Source organism: Carcharhinus amblyrhynchos, unplaced genomic scaffold (assembly GCF_965287045.1).
Source record: "Carcharhinus amblyrhynchos unplaced genomic scaffold, sCarAmb.v2.hapA scaffold_65, whole genome shotgun sequence".
Classification (NCBI taxonomy): domain Eukaryota; kingdom Metazoa; phylum Chordata; class Chondrichthyes; order Carcharhiniformes; family Carcharhinidae; genus Carcharhinus; species Carcharhinus amblyrhynchos.
In genome coordinates, this window is record NW_027649805.1 from 342,795 (window position 1) to 354,392 (window position 11,598).

At 50.9% G+C, this 11,598-nt stretch overlaps 1 protein-coding gene across 3 annotated transcripts in view; it reads right to left on the minus strand.

Annotated features, from left to right (window-relative positions):
• cbsa (cystathionine beta-synthase a) overlaps nt 1-10,240 on the minus strand; it is a 36,019-nt gene extending 25,779 nt beyond the window's left edge. For all 3 annotated transcript variants that reach the window (XM_080182546.1, XM_080182547.1, XM_080182548.1), the window contains exons 1-5: nt 10,183-10,240; nt 9,377-9,549; nt 5,955-6,061; nt 506-640; nt 344-423 (exon numbers count right to left, since the gene is read on the minus strand). In XM_080182546.1, the coding sequence (XP_080038672.1) occupies nt 344-423; nt 506-640; nt 5,955-6,061; nt 9,377-9,543 (489 nt within the window). In that variant the 5' untranslated portion in view covers nt 9,544-9,549; nt 10,183-10,240. The remainder of the gene's footprint in view (nt 1-343; nt 424-505; nt 641-5,954; nt 6,062-9,376; nt 9,550-10,182) is intronic.
• Between the last annotated feature and the right edge of the window lie 1,358 nt (nt 10,241-11,598).

Consider the following 11,598-nt stretch of genomic DNA (forward strand, 5'->3'; position numbering starts at 1 on the left):
GGCTAGACCCACAATTAGACAAGCAATAATGGAGCAGCAACTAACTTGAGGGGCCAAATGGCAACTGTCCTCCTCCCCTTGCTAACCACCTATTGGAGGGTTCACAGGAAGATTAACATGGAGAGTGAAACAGTTAACTGATGGAGGGAGTGAAGGAATATCGGTCGTGAATAACTACAGGGGCTTCAGGAGAAATAAGGGACAAGAGGCCCTGCTGGAGACAGTGTTAACACTGGCAAAAGCTCAAGCCGGGGTACGGGTCCCCCGGGCGCACACTGACCCTCGCCGGGGTACGGGTCCCCCGGGCGCACACTGACCCTCGCCGGGGTACGGCAGTTTTTACCTTCTCCGTGCTCATCTTCTCTGGAAGGACAATGATGCAACGATATCCTTTGACAGCAGCAGCCAGAGCCAGTCCAATCCCTGTGGTGAACACAGATTATTAGTGAGGTTGTACTGGTGTGAGGGAAGGACTCCCAGGTGAAAGGATAATGTGACAGAGTACCTGTGTTGCCAGAAGTAGGTTCAATGATGGTATCGCCTGGTTTCAGCTGTCCTGATTTCTCAGCATCTTCTACCATACGCAGAGCGATCCGATCTTTCACACTGCCACCAGCATTGAAATATTCACACTTTACCACTGGAAGACAATAAATCATCATCAATGCAGCAAGACTCATAACAGTTGATGTCGTCTATATGGATTTCAGTAAGGCGTTTGACAAAGTCCCTCATGGTAGGTTGGTAGAGAAGATTAAAGCTCATGGGATACGTGGCCAGGTATCTAGATGGATAGAGAACTGGCTTGCAAAGAGGAGTCAGAGAGTAGTAGTGGAGGGGTCCTTTTCTAGCTGGAGGTCTTGTGTCCAACGAGGGGCATACACACGATGGGTCGTACTGGGGCTGCTCTTGAATGTTCGAGATTGGCCTAGTGCTTCATGTCGTTAGTGTGTGCCTAAACTGGACCAGATGCTGGGCAAGACGACAGCTCAGTGACTATCGCTGATTGCTGTGCAGACACATGGATTTGGGCTGGTGTCTGTGGGAGTTTGCGCATTCTCCCCGTGCTTGCGTGGGTTTTCTCCGGGTTCTCCGGTTTCCCACACCCCAAAGGTGTGCTGTTAGGCTGATTGGCAGGAATAAATTGTCCCTAAATCAGTTTCCCTCAATCTGGATGGCCATAAAACATTAGACGTGGGTAGAGAGGTGGACTGGTGGTGTTGAGATGGCAGCGCGGGCTCGTTGGGCCGAAGGGCCTGTTTCCCGGGCTGTTTTTGTTCTTTGACCAGTGTGTGCTGAGGTCCAACAACAACAGGCAACAGTGCATGGGGATTTAAACCCACCTCCCTCACTGCGCGGGTAGGGAAGGGTCTGAGTCCCAAACCACTTACAGCCCCTGAATTCAAGCCCAGGGCTGCAGTTGAAGGTTATTAGCCCCAATACCCAAAGTTTGAGAGAACCATCCACAAAACCCAGTATGGAAACACAAGTTTGAGGTAGAGTTTTGATTTATTCTTTCATGGGACATGGGTGTCATTGGCTAGGCCAGTATTTATTGCCCATTTCTAGCTGCTCTTCAGAAGGGGGTGGGGAGCTTCCTTCTTGAATCGCTGCGGTCCATGAGGTGTAGGTACACCCACAGTGCTGTTAAGAGGGAGTTCCAGGATTTTGACCCAGTGACTGCAAAGGAATGGCGATATTTCCAAGTCAGGATGGTGAATGACTTGGAGTGGAAACCTACAGATGGTGGTGTTCCCAGGTGTCTGCTGCCCTTGTCCTTCTAGATGGAAGTGGTTGAGAGTTTGGAAGGTGTTGTTCAAGGAGCCTTGGGGAGTTCTTGCAGTAGATCCTGTAGATATGACATCGACAATACTGATGACAGTATTGATAACTTGAGTTCCAAAGCCATCTAGTTCTCTGATTTCCTTTAGGGAAGGAAATCTGCTGCCCTAACCTAGTCTGGCCTACATGTGAATCCAGCAATGTGGTTGATTCTCAACTGTGCTTGGACAACTAGGATGGGCAATAAACGCCGGCCAGCCAGTAATGCCTGTGTTCCACAAATAAATAAAACTTGCTGCTCCCCTAGCCAAGCTTTTCCAGTACAGTTACAACACTGGCATCTACCCAGCAATGTGGAAAATTACCCAGGTATGTCCTGTACACAAAAAGCAGGACAAATCCAACCGGCCAATTACCGCCCAGTCTACTCTCGATCATCAGTAAAGTGATGGAAGGGGTCATCGACAGCGCGATCCAGCAGCACCTGCTCAGCAATAACCTGCTCAGTGACACCCAGTTTGGGTTTCACCAGGGGGTCACTCAGCTCCTGACCTCATTACAGCCTTGGTTCAAACATGGATAAAAGAGCTGAATTCCAGAGGTGAGGTGAGAGTGACAGCCCCTAACATCAAGGCTGCATTAGACCCAGTGTGGCATCAAGGAACCCGAGTGAAACTGGAGTTAATGGGAATTGGGGCAAACTCTTGGCTGGTTGGAGTCACAGCCAGCACATAGGAGGATGGCTGTGGAGGGTCGGTCATCTCTGCAAGAGTCCGTCAGGGTTAGTGTCCTAGACCCAACCATCTTCAGCTGCTTCATCAATGACCTTCCCTCTGTGATAAGCTCAGACGTGGGGATGTTCGCCAATGATTGCACAATGTTCAGCACCACTCGCGACTCCTCAGATATTGAAGCAGTCCATGTCCTGGTCTTGCTGTATTTGAACAATATCCAGGCTTGGGCTGACAAATGACAAATAGCATTTCTGCCACACAAATGCCAGGCAATGACCATCTCTAAAATGTGAAACTAATGATTGGGAATGCCATTGAAATATCAAAGGGTGTCACTGAATCCCCACTATCAACACCTTACCACTGGCCAGAAATGGAGGGGAGCTGGGCTGGCCAAAAACAAAGTGGCTACAAGAGCAGGTCAGAGGCTGGGAATTCTGCAGGAGTAACTCACATCCTGACTCCCCAAGGCACAGATCAGGAGTGTAATAGAATTCCCTCCACTTGCCAGGATGGAGCACCTCCAAACACAACAACACATTGGCTTAATTCTGCTCCTTTTGGCCCATTTATTTGGCTCTGCCATTCAATGAGATCATGTCTTTCTCCATTTAAATAGTAATCATAGAACATAGAACATTACAGCGCAGAACAGGCCCTTCGGCCCACGATGTTGCGCCGACCAGTTTTTTAAAAAAAAACACTGACCCACTAATCTAAACCAATCCCTTTCCATCCATAAACCTATCCACGGATCTCTTAAACGCCCCCAAACTAGGCGCATTTACAACTGCAGCAGGCAGGGCATTCCAATCCCTCACCACCCTCTGGGTAAAGAACCTACCCCTGACATCTGTCCTATAACTACCCCCCCTTAATTTAAAGCCATGCCCCCTCGTGCTAGCTTTCTCCATCCGAGGAAACAGGCTATCACTATCCACCCTATCTAAACCTCTAATCATCTTATACGTTTCAATAAGGTCCCCTCTTAGCCTCCTTCTTTCCAGCGAAAACAACCCCAAATCCCTCAGTCTCTCCTCATAGGACCTCCCCTCCATACCAGGCAACATCCTGGTAAACCTCCTCTGCACCCTCTCCAAAGCCTCCACGTCCTTCCTGTAATGTGGGGACCAGAACTGCACACAATACTCCAAGTGCGGCCGCACCAGAGTTTTGTACAGTTGCATCATGACGCTGCGACTCCTAAATTCAATCCCCCTACCAATAAACGCCAAGACACCGTATGCCTTCTTAACAACCTTATCTACTTGATTCCCAACTTTCAGGGATCTATGTACACATACACCTAGATCCCTCTGCTCCTCCACACTATTCAGAGTCCTACCGTTAGCCCTATACTCACCACATCTGTTACTCCTACCGAAATGAATTACCTCACACTTCTCCGTATTAAACTCCATCCGCCACCTCGCGGCCCAGCTCTGCAACCTGTCTAAGTCACCCTGCAAACTATGACACCCTTCCTCACAATCTACCACACCTCCAACTTTGGTGTCATCAGCAAACTTACTAATCCACCCAACTATACCCTCATCCAGATCATTAATAAAAATTACAAACAGCAGTGGCCCCAAAACAGATCCCTGAGGCACACCACTCGTAACTGAACTCCATGACGAATATTTACCATCAACCACCACCCTCTGTCTCCTATCTGCTAGCTAATTCCTGATCCAATAATCAGCTCCATTTAAATAGTAATCAGCTCCTTTATCCTTCCTACCAAAGTGAATAACTTAAAGTTTTCCTGCATTGTATTCCATCTGCAAAGTTTTTGTCCACTGTCCTTATTTGTCTATACTGCTCTCCAGGTTCTTTGTATTATCCTCACCACTCAGCTTCCCATCTACTTCTGCGTCGTCCACAAACCTGGCAACAGTACATTCACTTCCCTTGTCCAAGTTATTAATATTTATTGTAAATAACTGTGGCTGCAGCACTGATCCCTGTGACACCCCACTAGTTACAGGTTGCCATTCTCAAAATGCCCCTCTTATCCCAACTCTCTTCCATTAGTTAACCAATCCTCTATCCATGCTAACACTCAAATAACTTGACAACATTCAGGATAAAGAACCCCTTTTGATTGGTACCCCATCTGCCACCTTAAACATTCAATCCCTCCACCGCCAATGCTCAGTAGCAGCTGTGGGTGCCATTTACAAGATGCACTTCAGAAACTCACCAAGGTTCCTTAGACAGCACCTTCCAAACCCACGACCACTTCCATCTAGAAAAGCAGGAGATACCTGGGAACGTCACCATCTGCAAATTCCCCTCCAAGCCACTCACCATCCTGACTTGGAAATATATCACCGTTCCTTCACTGTCACTGGGTCAAAATCCTGAACTCTTCGTCACAGCACAGTAGGTGTGCCTACACCAAGGACTGCAGCAATTCAAGAAGGCAGCTCACCACCACCTTAAGGGCAACTGGGGATGGGCAATAAATGCTGGCCAGCCAGCAACACCCACACCCTGTAAATGAAGAGAAAAATCTACTTACTGAGACTAGCTTTAAATCCAGAATTAATTGAATACAGAAACACCCTTCCACCTTGAATCTACCATTCAACAAGATGATCACTAACCTGATTGTGGCCTTTTTCCTGAAGGCTTTCCTCACATCCAGCATAATCAAGGACCCCCACACACCCTGGACATTCTCTCTTCCACTTTCTTTCATTGGGAGAAAGATACAAAAGCTTGGGGTCACGTACCAACTGACTCAAGAACAGCTTCCTCCCTGTTGCTGTCAGACTTTTGACTAGACTTACCTTGCACTAAGTTGATCTTTCTCTACACTCTAGCTATGACTATAACACTACATTCTGCACTCTCTCATTCCCTTCTCTATGAACGGTATGCTTTGTCCATGTAGCGCGCAAGAAACAATACTTTTCACTGTATGTTAATATACGTGACAATAATAAATCAAATCAAATCCTTCTATATCAGTTGGGGAATTTAAATTCAGCCACTAAATATAAAGCGAGTCTCAATAATGGTGACCATGAAACTATCATTCGTTATTATAAAATTCCATCTGGTTCACTAACATTCTTCAGGGAAGGAAATCTGCTGTCCTTACCCGGTCTGGCCTACATGTGGCTCCAGAGCCACAGCAACATGGTTGACTCTCAGCTGCTGAGTAAGAAACTCAGTTCAAGGGCAATAAATGTTGGCCCAGTGAAATTGCTCACATCTCAATGGATAAATAAAACCCATTTACCCAGCGAGACTTCACTCAACAGCTTTACCTAAGATAACTAAAAGCATGCCCAGTGTTGCAGGAACACCTTTACTTTGACACTTAAAGCCAACATCCCATTCACTTTGCTGCATAATAACTTCAATCCTTCACTGAGCAGATCCAGGTTTCTCAGAAGGGATCGATCTCTCACTGCAGATACTTACAGAGATCACACTTGAGACCGTAAGCACGAGCGATCTTGTTCACACAAACCAATGGGGTGTTTCCAATTTTGCCGAGAATATTGGGCAGGATGTCAGGAGTCGGTGACCTACAAGAAAAACGGACCAATCAGAAACAGCATTCACTAACTGTTACAGAATAGGAGGCCATTCAGCCTGCCACATCCTACTGCCCCTTTCTCCACCCAAAAATTCCCTGTCCTATTCCCAGGATCATCTCTCTGTGGGATGTCCTTCCTATTGTTGAGAATCATTACCACTCAATCTTTTAATAAAACTGGGTTTTGGGGACAGGACGTTCCAGTCACCAAGAGGATGGGAGTCATGGCAAAAACGATGGAGGGAGTGAGGGGCTGGGAAAGGCTGGACGAGCCAATCACATGTTGGCTATGAGCCAATTAGGAGGATTAGGGTGGAGGGAAAGGGACCAATCAGATTCTGCCACAAGTTTCAACATAATTGGACAAGGAAAAGTCAAGCCTCCAGCTCGAAATAAATCAGTCTAAAAATATCCAGAATACAGAGTGGCCAAATATACCTGCCAACTCTGCACACAGGGAGAGAATATACCTGCCAACTCCGCACACAGGGAGAGAATACACCTGCCAACTCCGCACACAGGGAGAGAATACACCTGCCAACTCCGCACACAGGGAGAGAATATACCTGCCAACTCCGCACACAGGGAGAGAGAGAGAATATACCTGCCAACTCCGCACACAGGGAGAGAATATACCTGCCAACTCCGCACACAGGGAGAGAATATACCTGCCAACTCCGCACACAGGGAGAGAGAGAGAATATACCTGCCAACTCCACACACAGGGAGAGAATATACCTGCCAACTCCACACACAGGGAGAGAATATACCTGCCAACTCCGCACACAGGGAGAGAGAGAGAATATACCTGCCAACTCCACACACAGGGAGAGAATATACCTGCCAACTCCACACACAGGGAGAGAATATACCTGCCAACTCCACACACAGGGAGAGAATACACCTGCCAACTCCACACACAGGGAGAGAGAGAGAATATACCTGCCAACTCCGCACACAGGGAGAGAGAGAGAATATACCTGCCAACTCCGCACACAGGGAGAGAGAGAGAATATACCTGCCAACTCCGCACACAGGGAGAGAGAGAGAATATACCTGCCAACTCCACACACAGGGAGAGAATACACCTGCCAACTCCACACACAGGGAGAGAGAGAGAATATACCTGCCAACTCCGCACACAGGGAGAGAGAGAGAATATACCTGCCAACTCCACACACAGGGAGAGAATACACCTGCCAACTCCACACACAGGGAGAGAGAGAGAATATACCTGCCAACTCCGCACACAGAGAGAGAGAGAGAATATACCTGCCAACTCCACACACAGGGAGAGAGAGAGAATATACCTGCCAACTCCACACACAGAGAGAGAGAGAGAATATACCTGCCAACTCCACACACGGGAGAGAGAGAGAATATACCTGCCAACTCCACACACAGGGAGAGAGAGAGAATATACCTGCCAACTCCACACACAGAGAGAGAGAGAGAATATACCTGCCAACTCCACACACGGGAGAGAGAGAGAATATACCTGCCAACTCCACACACAGAGAGAGAGAGAGAGAATATACCTGCCAACTCTGCACACAGAGAGAGAGAGAGAATATACCTGCCAACTCCACACACAGAGAGAGAGAGAGAATATACCTGCCAACTCCACACACGGGAGAGAGAGAGAATATACCTGCCAACTCCACACAGAGAGAGAGAGAGAGAGAATATACCTGCCAACTCCACACACAGAGAGAGAGAGAGAGAATATACCTGCCAACTCCACACACGGGAGAGAGAGAGAATATACCTGCCAACTCCGCACACAGAGAGAGAGAGAGAATATACCTGCCAACTCCACACACAGAGAGAGAGAGAGAGAATATACCTGCCAACTCCACACACGGGAGAGAGAGAGAATATACCTGCCAACTCCGCACACAGAGAGAGAGAGAGAATATACCTGCCAACTCCGCACACAGAGAGAGAGAGAGAATATACCTGCCAACTCCACACACAGGGAGAGAATATACCTGCCAACTCCACACACAGGGAGAGAATATACCTGCCAACTCCGCACACAGGGAGAGAGAGAGAATATACCTGCCAACTCCACACACAGGGAGAGAATATACCTGCCAACTCCACACACAGAGAGAGAGAGAGAATATACCTGCCAACTCCGCACACAGAGAGAGAGAGAGAATATACCTGCCAACTCCGCACACAGAGAGAGAGAGAGAATATACCTGCCAACTCCGCACACAGAGAGAGAGAGAGAATATACCTGCCAACTCCACACACACGGAGAGAATATACCTGCCAACTCCACACACGGGAGAGAGAGAGAATATACCTGCCAACTCCACACACAGAGAGAGAGAGAGAATATACCTGCCAACTCCGCACACAGAGAGAGAGAGAAACACACAGCCCAGAGTGACTCTCATTTTCACAAATTACACAATGTCCACACACACTGACTCTCCCTGGGGTGTGAGACCCCCCAACCCCACACACTGACTCTCCCTGGGTGTGAGTTCCTCCCCACCCCCACAGACTCTCCCTGGGGTGCGAGTCCCCCCCCCCACGCACACACTGACTCTCCCTGGGGTAAACACAGTAAGAAGTCTCACAACACCAGGTTGAAATCTAAAAGATTTGGTCGCACAAGCCACTATTTTTCAGAGTGCTGTTGCTTTGTCGGGCAAGTGGGAGTTCTGTTCACAAACAGGGCAAATAAAGACACAAACTCAATCTACAAAATAATGGTTGGAATGCGAGTCTTTACAGGTAATCAAGTCTTAAAGGTACAGACAGTGTGAGTGGAGATAGCAATAAGCACAGGTTAAAGAGATGTGTATTGTCTCCAGACAGGACAGTTAGTGAGATTTTGCAAGTCTAGGCAAGTCATGGGGGTTACAGATAGTGCGACATGAACCCAATATCCCGGGTGAGGCCATCCTCATGTGTGCAGAACTTGGCTATCAGTTTCCGCAAAATCTCACTAACTGCCCTGGCTGGAGACAATACACATCTCTTAAACTTGTACTTAACCCTCTCTCCACTCACATTGTCTGTCTGTACCTTTAAGACTTGATTACCTGTAAAGACTCGCACTCCAACCATTATTTTGTAAATTGAGTTTGTGTCTTTATTTGCCCTGTTTGTGAACAGAACTCCCACTCACCTGAAGAAGGAGCAACACTCTGAAAGCTAGTGGCTTGTGTAACCAAATAAACCTATTGGACGTTAATCTGGTGTTGTGAGACTTCTTACTGAGTTTACCCCAGTCCAATGCTGGCATCTCCACATCCCGTTGCCCTGGGGTACAGGGGTCACTCACAGAGACTGGTGGTTGTGGGGTGATTCGCTTTGTGGCTTTCCAAGATGCCAGGTACATTTACTCAGCAGGTCTGGTCTGATCCAGTCTCTTTCTGCTTTGTCCACTCCATTCATCATCTGGTGCGGAGATCCGTTCATCTCCTGTGTGTTCCTCTGTGGTGATTGCATCAGGTTCTGAGAGAGAAAAGCAGAGTTATTCTCAAACTGATTACAACTCAGCCCCTGGGAGGAACTGCAGCTAAACGCAGTGAATAATGTCAGGTATCGATGTTGAAGCCGGAGCCGGCCTCGCTGCTGGGACTGTCCCCGGACCGCAGCCTCTCACATTTCACCCCGAACCCAGACTCACCCGGAGGAGCCGCGACTCCCGCGGGGAAGGGACAGCTCGGCCGCGGCCACCGGAGGGGGGTTACAGATGGCGGGGGGGGTGGTGCCGCGGTGGGGGTACCGGGGTGCCCGGTTAGCGGTGCCAGGCTGCCCGGTCGGCAGTGCCAGGTTGGCGGTGCCAGGTTGCCGGTACCCGGTTGGCGGTGCCAGGTTGCCCGGTTGGCGGTGCCAGGTTGCCCGGTCGGCGGTGCCAGATTGGCGGTACCCGGTTGGCGGTGCCAGGTTGCCCGGTTGGCGGTACCCGGTTGGCGGTGCCAGGTTGCCCGGTTGGCGGTGCCAGGTTGCCCGGTCGGCGGTGCCAGGTTGGCGGTGCCAGGTTGGCGGTGCCCGGTTGGCGGTGCCAGGTTGCCCGGTTGGCGGTGCCAGGTTGCCCGGTTGGCGGTGCCAGGTTGGCGGTGCCCGGTTCCAGGTTGCCGCTACCTCTCTCTCTCTCGCTCCGGTTTCCCGATCCCGGATTCGCGGAATTTCCGTTTCTTTTGTAGCCAATTCGGCCCCGCCTTCCCTGGGAACCGCTCTGATTGGTGAATAGATTGTGACACATTCTCATTTAGCCAATCAGAAAGGTGGAATCAAAACACCGGAACCGCCCAGAAAACGGAAAATTCCAGAAAAAAACCAACTGGAAAAATAGGGAATTCCCAATAGAGAGAAAGGGACAGACACACCGGGACTGGGGGGGTACTGGACACACAGGGACTGGGGGGGGTACTGGACACACAGGGACTGGGGGGGGTACTGGACACACAGGGACTGGGGGGGGTACTGGACACACAGGGACTGGGGGGGGTACTGGACACACAGGGACTGGGGGGTACTGGACACACAGGGACTGGGGGGGGTACTGGACACACAGGGACTAGCGGTGGGGGGGTACTGGACACACAGGGACTGGGGGGGGTACTGGACACACAGGGACTAGGGGTGGGGGGGTACTGGACACACAGGGACTAGGGGTGGGGGGGTACTGGACACACAGGGACTGGGGGGGGTACTGGACACACAGGGACTGGGGGGGTACTGGACACACAGGGACTGGGGGTGGGGGGGTACTGGACACACAGGGACTAGGGGTGGGGGGGTACTGGACACACAGGGACTGGGGGGGGGGTACTGGACACACAGGGACTGGGGGGGGTACTCGACACACAGGGAGGGGGGGTACTCGACACACAGGGACTGGGGGTGGGGGGGTACTGGGCACACAGGGACTAGGGGTGGGGGGGTACTGGACACACAGGGACTGGGGGGGTACTGGACACACAGGGACTGGGGGGGTACTGGACACACAGGGAGGGGGGGTACTGGACACACAGGGACTGGGGGTGGGGGGGTACTGGACACACAGGGACTAGGGATGGGGGGGTACTGGACACAGGGACTAGGGGTGGGGGGGTACTGGACACACAGGGACTGGGGGGGGTACTGGACACACAGGGACTGGGGGGGGTACTGGACACACAGGGACTGGGGGGGTACTGGACACACAGGGACTGGGGGGGGGGTACTGGACACACAGGGACTAGGGGTGGGGGGGTACTGGACACAGAGAGACTGGGGGGGGTACTGGACACACAGGGACTGGGGGGGGTACTGGACACACAGGGACTGGGGGGGTACTGGACACACAGGGACTGGGGGGGGGGTACTGGACACACAGGGACTGGTGGGGGGTACTGGACACACAGGGACTGGGGGGGGTACTGGACACACAGGGACTGGGGGGGGGTACTGGACACACAGGGACTGGGGGGGGGTACTGGACACACAGGGAGGGGGGGTACTGGACACACAGGGACTGGGGGTGGGGGGGTACTGGACACACAGGGACTAGCGGTG